This window comes from Dermacentor albipictus, chromosome 2 (genome assembly GCF_038994185.2).
Source record: "Dermacentor albipictus isolate Rhodes 1998 colony chromosome 2, USDA_Dalb.pri_finalv2, whole genome shotgun sequence".
Lineage (NCBI taxonomy): Eukaryota > Metazoa > Arthropoda > Arachnida > Ixodida > Ixodidae > Dermacentor > Dermacentor albipictus.
In genome coordinates this window covers 171,354,528-171,374,174 of record NC_091822.1, presented here as the reverse complement: position 1 = coordinate 171,374,174, position 19,647 = coordinate 171,354,528, and the positions used below count along the sequence as shown (strand labels likewise).

At 47.5% G+C, this 19,647-nt stretch overlaps 1 protein-coding gene across 4 annotated transcripts; it reads left to right on the top strand.

The window, feature by feature from the left end:
• The first annotated feature begins 6,873 nt into the window (after positions 1-6,873).
• LOC135900860 (endothelin-converting enzyme 2-like) lies at positions 6,874-18,286 on the top strand. 4 transcript variants are annotated; one of them, XM_065430445.2, is made up of 5 exons: positions 6,874-7,369; positions 10,157-10,353; positions 11,933-12,188; positions 13,621-13,764; positions 14,710-18,286. In XM_065430445.2, the coding sequence occupies exons 1-5, from the start codon at positions 6,980-6,982 to the stop codon at positions 15,949-15,951; spliced, it is 2,229 nt and encodes a 742-aa protein (XP_065286517.1). In that variant the 5' UTR covers positions 6,874-6,979; the 3' UTR covers positions 15,952-18,286. The 4 variants fall into 4 exon arrangements, with proteins under 4 accessions (XP_065286517.1, XP_065286521.1, XP_065286519.1 ...); XM_065430449.1 differs by having other exon boundaries at positions 7,187-7,369; positions 12,003-12,188; XM_065430447.1 differs by having other exon boundaries at positions 7,187-7,369; positions 10,157-10,412.
• Positions 18,287-19,647: the final 1,361 nt, after the last annotated feature.

Sequence of the window (19,647 nt, the reverse complement as noted above, 5' to 3'; positions counted from 1 at the left end):
TGATTGGTATTAGCAAATCTTCAACACTTGGACAGGGTCAACTAAAGCAAGACAGGTATAATAGGAGAGCGCCGGGACATGCCTTCCTCCTGCGCTTGACATAAAAATGAGGACGATAAAGCCAACAAGAAAGGCGGCGCTGAAGAAGATGATTATCATGATCTTTTGTTAGCTTATGATACCAAAATTGAGTGGCCGGTGAATACTTAGACAGCCAGCTGTCTGGCTGGTTTTCATCAGTGTTACACCTTCGTCCTTTAGTACTTTCTTTCCATCAATGTGATTTTGAAAGGTATTAGACACGATTTGTGATTCGGCTATCACAAAGAGTGGCGATTCATAATTAGGTGGCACTTTGCGACGTATATCGCATGAATGGCTGTGGTGACAGGCCATCATACGTGAGCCTACCAGTCGCGAATGTGAGCAGCACTGTAGTTCAACCTCTTCATTTTCAGGCGCTCGCTAGTATATAGCTCTGACAGCCGCAACGTGTTTCTCTTAGATTTTATTTATTTCGGACAATGTGGCTCTCGCCAAACTCTGTTCTTTTCTACCTCATGCGTGAACAGCACTGTGAAGCCGTTCCTCGATTGGCTGGAGCTCGCTACATGAAGTCCCGACAACGCCGCATTGTCTCCTTTCTATTATTTTGAAACGCAGTGCAGCTCCGGCACAAGCCCTTTCCTCTCTGTCCATATTTGCCCTTTGGGTCTTCTCCTTGCTCGCTGGTGCAACGCCGAGGAGATCGTTATTCGAGACACGGAGTGTCCGTCGTTTCCGCAAAGCGGATGCGAAATCCGAACAGCCCCCTTGGGCAGGCCGTCTCTCGTTCGCCGCCGATGCCTGCCAAGGAAATACGAGCCACTTGTGCTGTTTCGCAGGCTCTCGCTATGCAGAACACGCAGCACGGCGTCGTTGCGCCTATTATTCCTCCGCATACGAAATGCAGTGATCGTCTCGATTGTTCTCCCTTATTCGCAATGCAAACAGGAAGTTAGAGCACACGGAGAGGACCATGTTGCAGTATATTTCTACATTCACAGCATTTAGTGTACGCGGTATAGTTCCCTGCTTCGAATGTGGGGCAGGAAGAGGGGGCGGGGGGGGGGGAGGTTGCCCAGGCCGTTCGTGCATTCCCTCCTGGCTCGTCTCGGCTTGCCCAAAGCCTAACGGCAGACAGAAGCGAGCCGCGAAGTCGCCAGTATTTATACCATATACCAGCAAACTCGCGTAGAACTCGACTTTACTATGATTATCCAAGGAAAATGAATTTGGAGAAATACTAAAGGATATTTTTTTTTTATCTACAAGAGCGCCGTGAACTAGGTGAGGCCCACATTTTTAAAAGACTCCTAAAGACGCCTAAAAGACTCCTAACGAGAATAAATGTCCAGTTGCCTCTCACGCTCACCGTCTCCTGCGGCTATCACCTACACGAGGAAATCGGGGAGACCGGGAAGTGACATCCCGTTTCGGAAATGTGAATCTACGACGCGCCGAGGCAGCCCCCACTTTCGGGTAAACATCGCATAACAGGCGGCGTACAGCAGACGCCAACGAAGCAGAAGTGACGAAGTTAAGCAGTAAGAAGATGTTAAAGGTAACAAGGCAAAAAAAGAAAGAAAGAAAGAAAGAAAGAAAGAAAGAGACAAAGAGAGAGAGAGAGAGAGAGAAAGAAAGAAAGAAAGAAAGAAAGAAAGAAAGAAAGAAAGAAAGAAAGAAAGAAAGAAAGAAAGAAAGAAAGAAAGAAAGAAAGAAAGAAAGAAAGAAAGAAAGAAAGAAAACCAGCAGGCGTCCTGGAAATGGCAAAATGTGGGAGCACGGGAAATACAGAGGGCACGAAGAGATGAAAGCAACACACTCAAAAAGCCAACGTGAATTGAAACAACACGGCTATGCGCAACAGAACGAGATAACGAGTGAGCGTAAAGGTGTCGTGTATTTCGACCTCTTTGTTCGGTCGTCGCTACTTGCGTACGGGAGAAAAGTAAGAAAACACAATCAAACTATAGATTGCGATAAGCGGAACACGAAAAAAAACTCGAGAAGCCCATCGTCAGTCCTTGTCACGTCGTCGAAATAATGGCAGCGCGAATCAGCAACTTCAACAGCAGAAGCAGCTAAGGGTGTTATAACAGGGACAATGGAAGTCGAGCAAAGTGAGAAGCAAGCGTACAGCGCCGCCGCTGTAATGGACGAAACGTGTTCACGGCCATGTTCGGTGAACCCGGAAATGATGTCTTATGACCCACGTTCCCTCCCTGTCTCTCTTCCATTCATTTCACTTCCCACTCGTAATATGAAGAAGCTACTATAACTTTATCTCTGGAGTTCCTATCTAAATGCACGAAAACGGAGAAAAATTCTTTTTTTTTGCTTATTCGCAACCATCGCACTAATTTTGCTTCAGTCGGATGCGTGTAAAAAAAAAGTTGAAATCTCGTAGGTGTAACAAGCCTACCTTAAGTCATGCCATAGAGGTTTACATTTTTTCTTAAACTGACCCCACACAATAAAACGATTACCAAATGGTAAGTAAAAAGTGTAAATACGAGTTGTTCAACGTGCTTGAACTTGCTTTGTCTAAATTCTTCACACACATTTCAAAAGCAATGACGGGGAGTAGCGACGCATGTGTTTTACAGTACGATATGAGCATACATTCACGCGCGCATGAAAAAGAAAAAAAAAACGAAAGGGAAAAGAAAACCAGAACTCACTCACACCACTTCGCGTTGCGTTCAGACATGCTCATTATCGACTGCCCGGAAGATATTCATTTCCAATGACCCTTTTTAAGTTCGAAACAAGAACTAAGATGACCACTTTAAGTTTGTCTGTGTAATTGTGCGTGAAATAAGACGGTAGATGTCGCGAGAAAATAAAGATCGCAGCTCTCAGCGCAAATTGGGCGAATTAGGCCTAAAATCCACTTTTTCCCTCCATTTCTGTACCCGAAGGGAAAATTGGCGGTTCGGCAATTCAAAGATCTGCAAGCATTCCCCGCGGTACGACATCCTGAATAACAAGCTCTAGCATAGCAAAAGCGAGAATGTGCTACAGGTAAGAAAATAAAAAAGAAAGAGAAAGAAAGAAAAAGAAAGAAAAGATAGAATGAAAGAAGAAACACTAGCTTGGTTAAAACACACTTGCAAGGAACCGCCGCCCATGTTTTATTAACATTTCTGTTTTCGTTATGATTCCTCATCTGCAATTTGTTCTTTTCCTATTTTCTTTCCTATTTCCTTGTGTCCTATCTTTTTCTCCTCTTTTCCTTCCCTCCTCTCGACAGAGTAGACAGGCGTTGTGCGCCTCTCGGTGGCAGTTATCAGCTTGCTCCCTCCTTGTTTCCTTTATGTGTTTGTATGTTTCCATATCTAATAATAACAATAATAATCATAATTAGAGGTTGGATTGCGCAACATCTTGATGAGACACAGAAGAAAAGCACCCACAACAGAACGTTCTGTGGTGTGTGTTTCTCTTCTGTGTGGCTCGTCAAAGTGTTGCGCAATCCAACCTCTAATGTGAAATACGAACACGCCCATTCTTCAACCTTGGCAAATAATAATCACCTGCAGTCATATGTTTATGGCCCTCGCTATATGAGTGTGTGACCCATTTGGGACACGTAGATGTTACGCAGCAGCGCAAACCTAAACGCCGCCGTTTTATCAAAGCCACCAAACTTTATTTTTCCAATGACAGAAAGAAAAACAAACAAAACATCGGGGTTAGAATTTCGACGCACAGAAGCATTTGGAGATGTGTTGTATACGGAGCTGTAGAAGTTTACTCGTCATAAAAAGCCCCATTTTTATTATCGCTATAATTTACAACGTAACGCAACGATGAAATATATCGACGGGCCACGCTACTAGCGCTGAGCCACACACACACAAAAGAAAATTCAGCGGTGTCTAAGCTAAATTAACCGTGCATATATATCTATACTTCCTTCTTTCTTTCATTCACTGATTCCTATTCTCTGTCTTCTTTCTTTCACCGCTACCTTTTAATTACCACAGACAGCTCGGCCGGACCTATAAAACGACCGCCTGTAACGAACGTGCTTAGAAGCTGCAGCAAAAACAGTTGCGACACTTTCATGGGACTTTGCATAACATAGCGACAAAACGACGCACACGTTTTTTTTTTGTTTTGTTTTTAAAGCGGGAGCTCGCGCGAGTGAGGCCTCCCATGCTTGCCTAGACAATGCCTAACTTTTACTGCGCTAAGCATTCGTGACGTATAGGCATCGGGGCATCCCTGCAACATCCCCCTTTCTTGTGACGTCACGTCCGCTAATCAAGGATGCCGAAGTCGGCCATGTGACTATTGGCGGCGACGACGAAATCTCGAAGTGGCAACGCGTTGACCAACTCTGCGAGCCGCCGTGCAACACGCATGGCTCCGGACACAGATGTCCGTAAGTGCCGGACGAAAGCTCCGGCGAAACAGTGTCTTGCGGTCGCCGTTGTGTCCGTCAAAACCGTGGCAACCGCAAGCCGGCTGTCGCTTAGCGCCATTCTGCGCAGAAAAGCAATCCCCTGCACCAGCTGTACAACAATGCGATGAAGAATAAAAAGAAAAATAATTGGTTAATGGGTCCAAGAATAAATGGAAAGAGACCTACACTGGTCGCCGTATATCGACACGTAGTGGCCTTTTGTTGCCCGACGGACAGACATATATGGCTGGAATCTTATTCCAGGCAGCGAGCAATTATCGGAAGCTGGTCGCTTTCTGCCGGCAGCTATGAGGTCATCGAGTTCGACTGCTCTCAGATGAACTCGGTTAAGCGTGTAGGTATTGTATGGTAACGACAATTTCGTAACTTCTGTTCTTTTTCTTTGCCCAACGGTGCGCTGCCTTCCTTGCCGTCAAATTGCGCAACCTTGCTATACATTGTTGCCCCTGCTTCAAGACAGCATACGCTGTATAGATCTGGCATGACGCCAGCATTTAGCACGTATTCTTGTGACCTTGACGACAGCCACGAAACCCATGATGCATTTTACTTTTCAATCAACAGGTAAAATGCTGCATAAATAAAAGAGTGATCATCACACTTTGGAGCTGATTCCTGCTTTAGCCCTTTCCGGTCCAAGTTTTACTACCGCAGTGATTTTTTTCTTCTGTTCTTGCTTCCGCACAACAAAGGCCAAGCACAAACAAAAAATACACAGTGAGGTTTTCGACAAAATATTGAAGGATTTCCTCATTAACTAGCGACAAGTAAACATACTCGTTCTATAACTCTAATAGACCACCAGCTGCCTGAACTACAGATTTCCCGCTCAACTTCATTTTTTGTTCTCAGTGGGAACTGAAATATACGTTACCGCCGTTTTTTTCCTGATCCACACCGACGTGTACGTGTCTCTTGGCATTATCGTTCTATCGGTTGCCATGTGGTCGGGAGCTTCTTTTTAAGCTTACCTCGCACCTCCAAGAGACTCGAGATAATACTAACGCATTTCTTTCGCATTTACCGCTGAATCACCACTGAATTTTCCGCTAGGCTAATTTTCAGACTTACTAAACGGGAAAATTGCCACACAACTAGTAGCGCGACACTTTTTCTTTATTTCGCAGGTTTTCTCTGAGGTTGAGTAAAAAAAGAAAGAAACATTTATGCAGTGCATAAAGCTCGATCAGGAATTTCTGAGGATGGTCTGCAATTTTCTCATTGACACTTTTGCTCTGTATATAATGTTTTAACATATCATAAATAAGAATTTCTAAATGTATAATTAGGCCAAACGCAAAACGTGCTCTCAGTTGCTCAAAGCGACGGCCGCTTGATTCTGTCCAGCCCCGCAACGGGGGCCACACAACTCGAGCGCCCATTGCATCGGCACTTTCGTCCGAACCCCCGACCGCCAAACACCGACCATAAAACACGGATGAAAGAGCAAAAAAAAGTTATTCGCTTCAAAATTAAAGCAGTGTCATGCACTGATGCGCTGCTCCAGCGCCCTTTCTGTGTGTTTCATTTTCGTGGATGCAGACACGTAACACCCAGCGCAATGTCCCGACGCTTGGCGTACACGCCAATCAGTGCACGCCGTTCGTTTGGCACCGTTCGCCGGGTGGTTCTGCGCTCTATGGTTCTGCGTATCTCTCGATGACGATTTGAAAGCCGTTGCAGTAAAATGTAAGGAAGCCTTTCTTGGTTTGGCGGGACGTTGAAGAACGCAGCCTCGCGAAGTATCTAGCGTGATGGGGTCGGTATGTGTTGCACCGGCTCTTCGACGCTGGCGTCCTGAAGCGCGTTCCACCGGTCAAGTCGTAAGGCGGTCTCCGGGTCAGGATGCAGGTTGTCACCGATGCCGGCGTCTGGCTGGCGTTGCCAACGGCGTCCCCGGGGATGCGCCCTTCTTGTGGCCGCTTCCAGGCTCCGACGCAGGCCGCGTATTTGCTGGCTGCTTCCTCGCTGAAATCCGCGAGCATTTATATCCAAGAGAAAACATCAGCATTTACCGAAGCGCCCTATAATAGCATCCCCAGTATGAGAAGAACAAAACAATCTGTCACTAAAATAAAGAAAAAGAAGAATACGTTGTTAATGTTTCCGTATCTTATTCATTCTGCACCATTTCTTGACGGTTTATTACTCTTTCATTATATTACAGAGCTGAAATAAGAGATATAGAAATTTGGAAAAATTAGATGAATAAATAGTAATTACGGAGTTGAAAAGTTGAGTCACCCTTAACCGCAACACTTTTCTTTACCTTAACTATTGTAATTAGCTTTCTTTCCCCATTGGTCGTTTATGCAAGACTGACCACTCTATTACAGATTATTCTACTTTATTTATGATCAATTCCTTTTATTTTTTATCTTTAGATGCATTTTTGTTGATTTCTGGCCGTTTATTTTGACCTGCTTTCGTTGATTTGCGCTATGGTTGAAGGAATCACCGCCGTTATCACCATCATTAAGAAGAAGAAGAAGAAAGAAGAGCACGATGGCGGCTGGCTATGAGAAGTTTGCGAGACCCGAGTCACGGGCACATGTAAAAGAACGCGCCCAGTCAAGACTACCGCTGGATCCCGGGTACTTCGCAGCCTGCAACGCCAGTGGCGATTGCTCTGTCGACGGCGCCAGACCCCGGTCTTGGCGCCAGTACGTCGTGTTCGTCTCGGCCGTGGCGCTGTCCACGCTGGCTCTGACGTTCGCGGTGCCTCAGTTGGTGCGTCGCCTGGCCATGGGCTGTGCGTACCCCGACTGCCAGGACCCGGGCGCGGACATCGCCCGCTCACTGAAGCAAGTGCACGTGGATCCGTGCCAGGACTTCTACGGCTACGTGTGCGCTGGATGGCTGCAGGAGAACCCGGATGCAGAAAACCACTTCGAGGCACGCAATACATATCATGATTTGAATTTGCGTTTTTCTTTTTTTTAGATTTTGTTTTGGAGCGAAGCAATCTTTTCTTCTTCCCACCACTTTAGTGCTGTCTGCTGCCTTGAGCGATAGGTCAAACGGAGGGTCAAGGTTCGAGCTATCGTCATCAGCCATGTGATGATACTAATGGTTGGCTAGTGTGCTCGGGTCATCAAAGCAGCACTTTTAAATTGAAGCGTCCTCTATTCCTTCTCCCAACTGTGCCGCTTCTGGCTTAAGTCTTGCACTGTGAGCTGCTCCTAGACATTGTGAAAATGGGTGCCCGAGTGTATGTTAACAATTTTCACACCACCGCCCACCTCAAGGAGGTTTGAAGATTGGCTCCCGCTGGCAGCAGAACGTAGGATAGTGGAGCGTCAGGGTGCGTCCACTGGACCTTTATGTTGTCTTAAAGCCAAGCTGACTGCGCGTGGCTCGCATCTAGGATAAGCGCTTGTTCGAAAAGCGAAATCGACGCAGGTCTCTACTGCCACCTGAGAGCTCGAAATGTGAGCGGAGCGAAGCCATTCCAGAAGCCATTCCACTCTGTGTAGGTGGATGACCAGCAAAGCCGTAGCACATCAAACAGGGTTATACAAGGGTACGTGTATTTATTTTCATAATTTCGCAATAGTAGCGAGGATAGCTTTATGATTACTGTGAGGGATGATTGGTTCGGTCACAACCTCAGGCAGAATTTGGGCCAAACTTAAATATATACGTGACCGTTGTTGAATAGCTGAGAGGCTTAGATTAGTGCGGTACATCAAACAAAACTCTTCTAGCGCAAACTGAGTGTGCCATTTTTTCTCTGGTTTTCAAATGTCCACGTTGCAGTCCCCGGCGATGATCACAGAGGTCATCACGGCTAAGCCATGCAAAGTGCGTCGTCATGAACTTCAAGATATCACACTTGGGTGTGCCTGGAGGTATACAAACAACGGGTATCACAATTCCGTCTTTCGTTTGTATGGCACAGACATCCCAATAATCGGTGGCATTGTCCGCTTACGAGTCGAAGGTGTGTGGTTCTACTTACATTTTGTCCTTGGCATATATGGCAATGCCTCCTGCTCGTGAGTCCATTTGCTGTCCACAAACGATTGCGGTGTACCCATCGACTTGAAAAAATCATCTTGCTTTATTTATTTCATTAATTATTATTGATTTCATTATTATTATTAGGCGCGGATTGCTTGAAGCCTGCTTCCCCTCCACGGCGGGTCGGCCCGGTATTGCACAACTTCCAGGATCGGCCCGCATTTTTGTATATGGACTCGACAAACGTAATAGGGATTAGAGGCCCACAACTTCGCTGCAAAACGTCTTCGGAGGCGGCACCAGGCAATCTGGTTAGACCGAACGGAGTTGCGAGCTCCGGCACTAAAAAAAATAACAAAATGAGGCCAATAAGTGTGCTGAGTACGCAGTAGGCTGAGATGGGGAAGTAGTGTGAAGCGGAGCACGAAGGTCCTGGATACGCAGCGAAGCGTGGTTTTGGAACGACAGCGCAAGCTGGCTCGTTAACACGAAGTGGAGCAGCGCCAACACGCAGCGAAAATTGGATCAGAGCACGAGTGAACACTTGCTGGCGGTCAGATGGAGCAAAGAGATTGATGGGAGAGGCCTTCGTACAAAGCAGCGGACATAAATGATGATGATTATGATGATGATGATGCATACTTTTTGGTGCACGTGTACCATGTGCGACATATTCTGGTCTCGTTGGTCGCTAAACGAAAGCAGTGTTCCTTGTCAACGTCCATGAAAGCATTGCTTAAAACTGCGCCATCATATTTAATCTGCAAAGTTTGATGTCTCAAAATGCTGAGCTAAGCGCAGGGAACTTCACGCACAAGCCACAATAGTAGTTTTGACTCGCTCAAGCGAACTTTCAGTTGCGGATAGCTCAGCAAAGCTATTACTAATAATTTAATGGCTGTACGATTACACTCAACTAAAGATTGCTTTGCTTTTCGGTATGAATGCATCTTCCGTGGCCAGAAACAAACGTAATCAAACTGTGACCATCATGGCCGTGTCCTCTATACTTGAAAATTGTCGCCAAAGGACAACAGCAATCTCGCAAGCACCAATAAAGCTTCGCTCAAACCGAATTCTAGATCGTGTGGGATCTGGACATTTTTGTTTCATTTTGTTTCCGTTCTCAATTTCCTGTTTAAACACAATGTTGTTGGGCCGTTCAGATGCTTCTTCCAGGTTGCGTTGCACTTTCGCAATCCTCATTGTGTTATGTTTCCTTTGCAGAAGTTGTCGACAGGAAACTTCATTTGTCTCCACCCATCATTCGATTCCCGGTCCTTGACTTCACAGCCATCACGACGTCGTCGTCATCGTCACTGGCGTGATTTTGCAACTGTTGTCCTGTTTTTCTTCGTCCTTGTCGTCGACCTCATGGCCGTGCGAGCTACCTATATGCATTGAATTCCTTCCCTTCCAGCGGTCATCCACTATCCTCCACTAGGCTTTACGTTTAAAAAATATACGTCATTGCGCCCAGAGCGCTCTATCTGTCGATATTCAGCCCTTTCACACCCAGTACAGGGGCGTCTTCTAAGCTTGGTGCTGTCGGTACACGATCACCTGCGGCATGGGAAACATCCCAAGCCTGTAACTTAGAAGTAGAGAAAACTAGAGCTCTCGCGGACCATAGTGGCGTTTGGCTTCGCGAGTGTGTCGAGACTGGGATGCGCGAACACGTGACTGCTGACGCTCCGACTCTTGCGTGACTGCGTGCAGAGTCTGCAGCGTCGCGTGGCCCTCGCCGCTGTCGTCAGCCTCGTCCTGGAAGAGAGCGATGGGCCGAGTCCAGCGCATCGAGTGGCCCGCCTCTTTCAGCGCTGCGCTCAGGGCGCCTTCAACGAGCAGGACCGCCTGGACGAACTTCGTCAGTTCATGGCGCGCTTCGACCTGGCGTGGCCAGTGTCAAAGCCCAGGTGCGACCACTCTCGATAGCACGGAGCCCAGAAGGCGTGACTGTAGCCGTAGCGCAAAAGTACGTCTAGGCGGCTTGCCTTGAACCTGTTTCACGAAGGGTTCCGTGATGGATGACGGTGCTGTAGCCACACTGCCGCGCCATATCTGCCGCGCAACAATAATCGTCATCTGTCTTACTTGCGTTTCCTTTTTTTGAAATGCTCTGTCATGCTGATAACGCGCGTACCGTTCGGGACTTGTAAGTACCAGGCTCGCAGCATTGAAGAAAGGAAATGCGCATAAGACAGACGACGATTATTGTTGTGTGGCAAAATACGACCCAAATGGCGTAATTTTGCTTAGGAGTGCATAGCCAGGAAGGCAACTAGCTGAGCATGATAAGACGCATATGATGCTCCTAATAAACGTAAACGAACATTACAGCTACAGGGTTCACATTTACCTTGACTTTGTGCAGCGCTGCTGCACGAAATTCACCGGGATAGGCATATTGTCGCCTTCTAAAGTAGCTCACCTGCTGGACAACCGCGGAGCACCGCAAAAGTTCAAAAGCGGAGTAACGCGCCCGCTGTCACATTTCCGCTCTCCTCTCTCCCTCAGTCAGCACGAAGTATTTAGAAGGGGGACGCAAACGAAGAGCGACAGTCGAGTGTTCTAAGAGTTGCATGCGTTAATAAATCACCTCCAAACGTACAGGCCATCCTTCCGAGGAAGTTGCTCTAAGTGATTGGACGAGTACTAATATAATATGCCGGATAATTGGGTTGGGTTGCAAACGTTACTGCCGTCGATGCGATGCCAACAGACGTCCAGTCGTGATTGACCTCGTGCTTTGTGAAATTTATTACACGCTTCAGCGAGTCGTCACGAACTGAAAGGGCTCCTGCAAAGTCTACACTTGTCTTTTCCCTAAAGTTTAAATTGAAATCTTTCAAGCCTATATACATAAGCGCATAGCAGTGTCAGCGAAAGTGGAAGCCCCCCATACGAACTTTTAATCCGCTAGCGTGGTCTGCTACGTTAACAAAACCACCGACATATACGTTATGTTATAAAAAACATAGTAAGCTTGCGATCTGACGTTCACTCAACGGCATTCAATCGTCAAGCAAGGGATGTTGCTGAACCCAATGATTAGACAAGGGGCGTTTGCTCTTACTGACAAATGCCCTTGTCTAAATGTTGGCGCCAGCGAGATTCCTTGTTCGACGACTCTTCATTGCTTAAAATCTCCAGCTTCCTGTAAATATGTCTTCTTTGGATATTATTCACCTAGTATTACGAGGCTTGCGCATACCACATGCGTCCCGCTCTAATAGCTCGTAAATAGTGAGAGTAGCGAGTAAGTTGGAGAAAACACAGATGCAGATACGTTGGCCAGCTTTCGAGGTCCCTTTAAAGCAATTGAAAACATTGCTATATTACCTCACGCCAAAACCTTTTGGTGGGAGTGTATTGTACACAGTTCGCATAGGCATCTTTCTGAAGTCCTGCGGGTTTCTTACATTTTTGTCTTGTGTACCCTGACATGACGCTTTATTTTCTGCTCTTGTATGCTGCTACTTCTGACGGCTGTAGAACAAAGGAGAAGGTACTCGACCTTCTGGTCGCCTTCTCCCTGGACTGGGGTCTGCCGGTACTGTTCCAGCTTACCGTGGATGCGCATTTTCGGCGGCCAGGCTACCGTGCCCTCCACCTAGGCTCAAGTCCGTACGTTACCGAATGGGTCGTTGTCCGAGACAGGCTGCAGGCGCAAGGAACGCTGCTCGCATACTTCGACAAGGCCTCCGACCTCCTCTCTGGCGCCCCCGCCGATAGAGGCACAGTCCAAAATGCAAGTTCAAGAACTTCCTATACTGCAGCAGTAACATAATAATCGTCATCATCATCCTCATCATTTCTATCTCCACTGCAAAAGGAAGGCCTCTTCCAGCGATCTCCTATTGCGTTTGCTTTGCGTCAACTCGTTAACTCGATTTCCCCTTTTGGTCCTCTGCGCTCCTCGAATATACATTTCGCTCCTTGTCACCCATTCTGTAAGATTACTAGACCAGCAGTCGTACGTTTTATGCGCATTACGTCGCCTCTACAACTGCACAAACTACTCTTCATCTCAACTAGAATATCATAAGGTACCTTAGCATTGAGGTGCCCGAATACACCACGATATCAATTAATATAACGTATATAAATGTATAATATTCAAACGTTCCATATGCCATTCGAATAGTTACGTATGTTTCCGTATACTTCTTAAGTAATCTATATGAGTCCATACAAACTCCGTAACATTTCTAAGAATCGTGCGGAAAACACACGGAATTATTGTAATACATACGCAACGTTTCAACACAGATGTGCATGAAGCTTATAGATCATTTTGAGAAACAGGTATTATATACTTTTTTTCTCTTTTTCACGCACCAAACTTCGTAAGACACAGCGTAAATAACTTGTGGCCACCTGCAGCTGCATAATTTAGGCGCATTGAGAAATTGCAAAGCGGGCCTTTGGATGCTTTCCTGCTGAAAAGTGAATGAGTAGTAAATACATTACAGGTAGCTCATTCACATTCTTCGCAGGTTTCGTGACGGTTCGCTCATGTTACTCAGCTTACGATTAAATGAGACCATTTCCAAGCGAGTTTTTCCCTTTACTGTGTTATTTGAATGAAGACTTTCAGGCATTTGGAAAATCAGTTGTGCGGAAGCCCGCAAGGTGCAGGAAGGTACATGAAAGGGATAAACTGGCATCCACTCGAATCGCAGCTCGAAGCTACAAAGGAAACCCATGTTGATTTCTCAGAAAAAAAGCTTCGCCAATGAAAAAAAAATTGACGCAGAGCAGGGCGAATTTTATGCAACCGCGAGATATTTTTTCTGAGAAATAAGCTTGGGCTTCTTTTGTAGCCTCGAGCTGCGATTCGAGTGGATGCCAGTTTTTCCTTTTCATGTACCATTGAAACACTTGTGATTAAACGGATAAGAAAATACTTGTCCTAGATCACCATTGATGAATGGCGGGAACAAACGGTCTGGTGTCAGCCAAAAGAAAGGCATCGATCGTAGATATCTTTAAATTATACCTGATGGCGTTAAGAGACCGGCTTGCTCTGGCCATAGTCTCCCTTCTTTTATCCAAAGACATTTACCTAAAAAAATTTGCAGCCGGAAGGAAAGTGAACTAATGAGCCAGTGAAGGCTCGAACAATTGCTCGCTGTTTGTCGTGAAACGATGTTAATGTCCACTGAATTGATGCCACGCAGATCCTCGCGGTGGACAACCGTGTCCTCTCGGCCATGGTGTCCTCGACGTTTGAAATCCGCACGGACACGGATATGCGGTACATTTTGCTAAGTCAGCTTGACGATGTGACTGGACCCGAACTTAACACAAGTGAATGGCTAGAGGTGAGAAATTCAAGTGTGCTCGAGTAAGAACTGTCCACCGGGTTTTCAAGCTTGTCTCGACTTAAAGCTCATTCTCGGCGCCACCGAGTGCAGCACAGCTGCTGCCGAATGTCTGAGAAAAACACAGCTCTTCAATAACACTCCTTTGCGCTCTAATGTGGAACTAAGGTTTGCTTGAAACACACTCTCACACCTCGTGCCAGTCGTGTACACGCTCAGTGTGATTGGTTTGAAAAATTTGGCATATAAATCGTCGATGAGTATAATTTAAGTGCAGCGACTACTTCAATCGAGGGCAGGTTTAGGGGCTCTGAACTTTTCGGAGCAACGGTGGAGTGCTGATTGGAAGAACGTTGTACTAAACTGGGGTGACAACACTTGCAAAAGACTCATGTTAGCGTGGATGCAGTTAACTATAGCGCAAGCTTACAGGCTCGCCTCATGTTAGCAAGTTACATTTCGTTACATTTTTGTCATGTTTGTATGAAATGAGGTAAGCTGTTCTTACCACGCCTATTCCGTCCCATTATGCGACCGAGACAAAACCCGCCATTTTTTTCGGCAGTCAAGATGAATCACTGCTGAACTGCACGATCATGAAGTATGTATTAGCAAATTAAGTTGTTGAACGAGTTAGTGCAAGCACATGAATAAAAAAGAAAAAAAATACAGCACGAAGTAAGTGCGAAGACAAAAGCGGCGAAAAAACCAGTTCTCGTTATGTCGCCTTCTTTTCTGCCTGAGTTTCCTGTGCTCGCGTTATTTTTTTCTCTCTATGTATGATCGTGGACATTATACAGAGTGACAGTGTAGCAAGCATGTCCTGAATTTTGCCTATGGGTTTTGAGCCCCTATGGTTGGCTGTTCCTCACGCTTCTGTTATTAATATGCAACGGACTAATAGCACAGGCAACAAATGCTCTCAGCCATTCTTCCAACACTCAGGCAGTAAACGCGCACTTGCCCGACCCTCTGGCACCGAGCAGCGAGATGTTCGTGATGAACTGGCAGCTACTCGTGCTAGTGGGCCAGCTCATGGGCCAGGCCAGCCTGGACGTGGTACCACTGCTTGCCTACATCACGTGGCACGTGGTTCGCGCCCTGGCGCCCATGACGTCACATCAACTCGTTCGGGCGCAGTTCGGCGGCAGCCGCATGGCGTCCACCATCTACATGCTAGGCCGCTGCTACGCGGACGCCGACGCGGCGCTGCCGTACGCCTTCGCGCACGTATTCGCACGCCGCTGGCTGCCACGTGACGCAGTGAGCGACGTGGCCGCCATGGAAGAGGGCATCCGCCGCGAGGCCAACGCCACCATGAACTCGCTCTCCTGGATGGACGAGACGACGAAAGCCGTCGCGTTCGAGAAACTCTCCACCCTCCGCGCCATCGTGGGCCGGCCGAAGAACCTCGCGTCCGACCAGGCCCTACAACTGATGTACCCGTACCTGAATGCGATGGGCAGCGCAGGCTCGTACCTGACTCTGATGAACTCCGTCAGGACGGCGCAGTTACGGCACGCAAAGCGCTTTCTGAGCGCCAACGGCTCGACGGAGGGCGATGTCAGCGTGCCGCTGACCGTGGTCAACGCCTTCTACCTACCCGTTTACCACGTCATGGTGATCCCGGCGGCAATCCTGCACCCACCTTTTTACGTGGCCGGCTACCCGAAGTCCTACAACCTGGGTAGCCTGGGCCACGTGCTCGGTCACGAGATGACGCACGCTTTCGATCCCGACACGGGACTGTACGACCGCAACGGCCAGCGCAGGGACTGGTGGACGGCCAGGTCGCGGGTGCAGTTTCAGAACCGGCGGGACTGCCTGCGACAGATGTACAACACCATGTCGTGGGCCGAAGGAATCGCGCACGGAGACTACGCGCTCACCGAGAACTTCGCCGACTCGGGTGGTCTGCTCAAGGCGTACCGAGCGTACCGAGCGGTGAGAGCCGGCTCGCGACCAGCGGCTCCTGCGAGTCTGGCGGGCTTCACGGACGAGCAGCTGTTCTTTCTGAGCAGCTGCTTCAAGTGGTGCTCCAGGGAGGACAAGCAGGGCGCCGGATCGTACTCGCCGCCGAGGCTGCGCTGTAATGTCCCGCTTATGAACATGCGCGAGTTTGGGGAGGCGTTCGACTGCGCCTCGGGAACGACTATGAGTCCCTCGACTCGCTGCGACTTTATGTGAAGAGCGCCTGTAGTGCATGCCTGTGTCAGCTGCAAAAAAACTTATGATGTCTGAATGAAATACTATGATAGAGCCACGGTTACGCCATATATTTAGGACGCTAAAGTGATTGTTTACGATCAATGAACCTTAAACCAGACGTGAGTAAACAACACTGAAAGCAATTCTTGATTGTTTCCTTTGGCGAGCATTACAAGGTTTCCGTTCATTACGGTAAAATGTTGCTTAGTGGACAGCTCTTGTGCCTGTTTCGCAGCCTTGTAATCGTACCTGCGGAGATACTTATGCTCAATGTCCATGGTAAGCCATTGCCATATAGGCGCAGGCTTTGATGTATGATCTTCGCAAAAAAAAAAGATATTTTCTTCTCTACGGTGCACAGGTTTTCAGCGTCTGCCAAAACATTGCCCATATTAGAGCTGAGTGCTACACATGCACTTTAGAGAAGTTAAGCGGTCTGCTACAATGGCATTATTCAAATATTTCTGCTCATGCAAGCGAGGTGTCCGAGTGAAACTGCTGACGTTTATCGAAGTACCCAAGCGCTATTGAACACATTCGATAAGAATTTCACCCTTGTGCGTAGTCATTGAGCATTCATTCTGCAGCTTGGCTGTGGTCAGAGTGCGAGCTGAAAACGGTCAACCAAATTTGCACCAATATACCTTATTCCACACGTGGCCAATAAAGTTCGTAAGCTTGAAATAGGTAGCCAGCGACGCTTTACGCATATTCTTAACCATCATGCACTATTCCGCGGACGACCGAGACAGATAGATTATCACGTGGTATGACGAGAATAAGCGGCGGCGTTAGATACGTCAGCGCGTGCGGCACTTGACTTCACACCATCCTGTTCCTGGATGTGGTACGACCTCGTCCTGTTGCTTCGTTACACTTCGAAGACTACGGAAGAAAGAGCTGAAAATCAGCGTCGCCGTCTCGCGCGTCGAATACACCCCGGAAGGCATCTGTACTGCGGAGGCGGACAGCACTGCTGACCGGCTCAATACGCGCGTGACTCCTCCAGATATGGCGCGATGGGGTCATGTGTGTTGTATGACGCTACCGCGTATACCTAAAGCACATAGACCTCTTAATGGAATTGCGCATGATATCGAATGGCTTCTTCGACGTTCTTGTGTTTGAGCGGCAGCCCATTTCTCAATCAGCGCGGTTTCTTGCCGCCGGATGTTCCGGATTTTAGAATGCAGAAGTTTGACTGACCATTTAGTAGCATTGAGGGCGTCGCTGTTCTACGCAGTCAGGCCATACGTCATGAATAAAACTTGTTCACACATTGTTTAGCTTATAAGTGGAGCGCGAAGACCCCTTAATGGAACCGGGCATGGTATTGAACGGCGTCTTTTCTTTAGGTTACTTGGTGTGCGTACATCATTTTCGGGCCCATATAAGGCAGGCTCATGCTGCAGGTTATGTAGCGGGTAAAGCGGGTAAATAGCGGGTAAGCTCTGAATAGCGGGTAAAGAAAGGCAGAGAGAAGCGTTTCATAAAAATAAGATCCAAAATCCGAGGTGCTCCGGCGACGCGGGAGGGCAACGCGTTCACGCAGCACCAAACAATTTTCTTCGTGTAAGATGGCTCAGAAATACGCAGAAAGTTTGCCTAGTATCCTGAAAGAACTCAACCTGCCAGAACGTTGACATATTCAGGATAAGCAGGTATTGAATAACTGAATAAAAGAAATAAATATATGGGAGCATTTTGGTGCGTGGCTTCCTGCCAAATCTTCAAGGCTGTCAGTGAATTAGGCTTCATTCTTTTGCAAAAAAATATTTAATCAGGTCCTCGAAAGCCTTGTACTGCTGCTTCTGAGAAGTAATGAATACCGAGGAAATTCGTGTTCCGTGTTGACGTACATTAAGGCAATAAACAGGAGACGAGAAATAAACATTGCCGAAAATCGCCGAAGCTTTCAATATTCACAATTCCGTTGGCACATGCGTTGCCACGCCGTCTGTGATAGTGATTGACTGCTTGGCCGCAGGACTTTGTGCGATGCCACATAACCGCGTTTCTGTCAGTAAACCTCAGTAGTTAGTCTGCGCCCGTGTCGTCTTTACTGCGCTATTCATCGTCAGTAAGCTTCTCAGTGTACTGAAAGAGCTTTACGTCACTCCCAGTATACATTTCGCCAAAATAGAGTGATTGTTAAGCGTAAGGCATGACGAAACTTCTCTTGCTTCAAATGGTATCTCCAAAATATTACTGCATACTACTCGCTTTTCTCCATATTCATCGCTCATACGAGACGTCCGCAGTGTCGTCGGTGAACTAAGTTACCTACCATGTAGTTCGAGCAAAGACGGAGCGGTGTTATGGGTAGGCAAATTTCACAGTGTGTGATTCAAGAATGGACTTAGGCCAGTGGGCGCCTGAGAGAACTATAAAAGCCAGCTAGTCTTAGTAAGGGAGGGGGGGGGGGGCAATACGGCTGATGTGCATGCAGACTTGAAAGCGTGAGGATTAAGTTACAGCCTTCGGTGAAAGTTTGTTGAGCAAGTGCTCAAAAGTGTTTACATACGAGTATTGTTTCAAATGGGTGTCAGCAACCTACAAAAGTACACTTTATTTTATTTAACAGCAATTCCACATCACGTAGCACCTCGGAAAAAAAAAAACTACTTCGCTGGAAATTGGGCTGTGATTCTGCAACGTCGCGTAAGGCTTCGGTCCTTTTAACGCAAATTCTTTTCGTTGAGTCTTGCGGCCGTTTTCGCGCGGGTCGATTATCGTCGGATCTTCACGGTCTATATATAAAGGAGCCGATGAGAATGACATTTGCTCTCGCGTAACCTACCCGAAGCGCATTCACCGCCGAACGCCCCCGAGGTGGCTTAAACTGTAAAGATCCTTGAACGCCCGATATAGCTCCTTGAGACGCACGAGCTGCCGTTGGACAGCTTTGGGCCGTTTCCAGGTTTAGATCGCGGTTAAGGTGCTGCGGTGAAGCGCTCGAAAACGACGTTCATGGTTTTCTCCCGACGCGGTCTTCCTCTGCGGCGGCGAATGGAGAGGAGGGTGGCAGTCGCCTTCCAAGCAGGCGCGCTCGCGGCACTGGCGTAAACCCACGTGTGGCAAATCGGCTTGTACGTGTAGCCTCCTATACCACGGCTACGAATGTGCTGGCCAACGACTCTTGTTATCTACAGAACTACACTCATCGACAACTTTCTGTGGCAATGATGGGAAAGCTACGGAGGCAGAGCGCGCACGAGTGAGAGCGCTTCTGAAAAGAGTCGCGTGCTTTCATCCACGTTAGTTTAAGCTGGGGAAGCGACCAGTTAAACAAGATAAAATGCACCACTGAATGTAAAAATTTGCTTATGTCGCGTCTTCTCCCTTCCGTGTCTGGGCAAACGCGAAACCGTCGCACGTGGAAGCTGCGTCGATTCAGCGTCTCTCCCGGGCAACCAAAAGCACTGTCAAACGCTGCCGGACTACTTGGCACCGTAACACATGAGCAGCAGCCACGCGCCCGTAGCTTTCCCGTCATTGCCACAGAAAGTTGTCCGCGAGTGTACGCAATGGAACAACAACAGTTGCCTAAATATTCTCGCTGCAACAAATGTATGCCTTGAAGAGCATCATTCCTTCAATCATCTGACTTCCAGTTCTCCTTTTCTTTCTTTTTTCTGACCGCTCAGCAACTTCTGCAAGTATTTTTTCTTCCTG

Coding starts and splice junctions, on each gene's coding strand:
- LOC135900860 (XM_065430445.2), top strand. CDS start 6,980: ATGGCGGCTGGCTATGAGAAGTTTGCGAGACCCGAGTCACGGGCACAT. Junction 7,370..10,156: donor ATGCAGAAAACCACTTCGAG/GCACGCAATACA, acceptor GACTGCGTGCAG/AGTCTGCAGCGTCGCGTGGC. Junction 10,354..11,932: donor TGGCCAGTGTCAAAGCCCAG/GTGCGACCACTC, acceptor TGACGGCTGTAG/AACAAAGGAGAAGGTACTCG.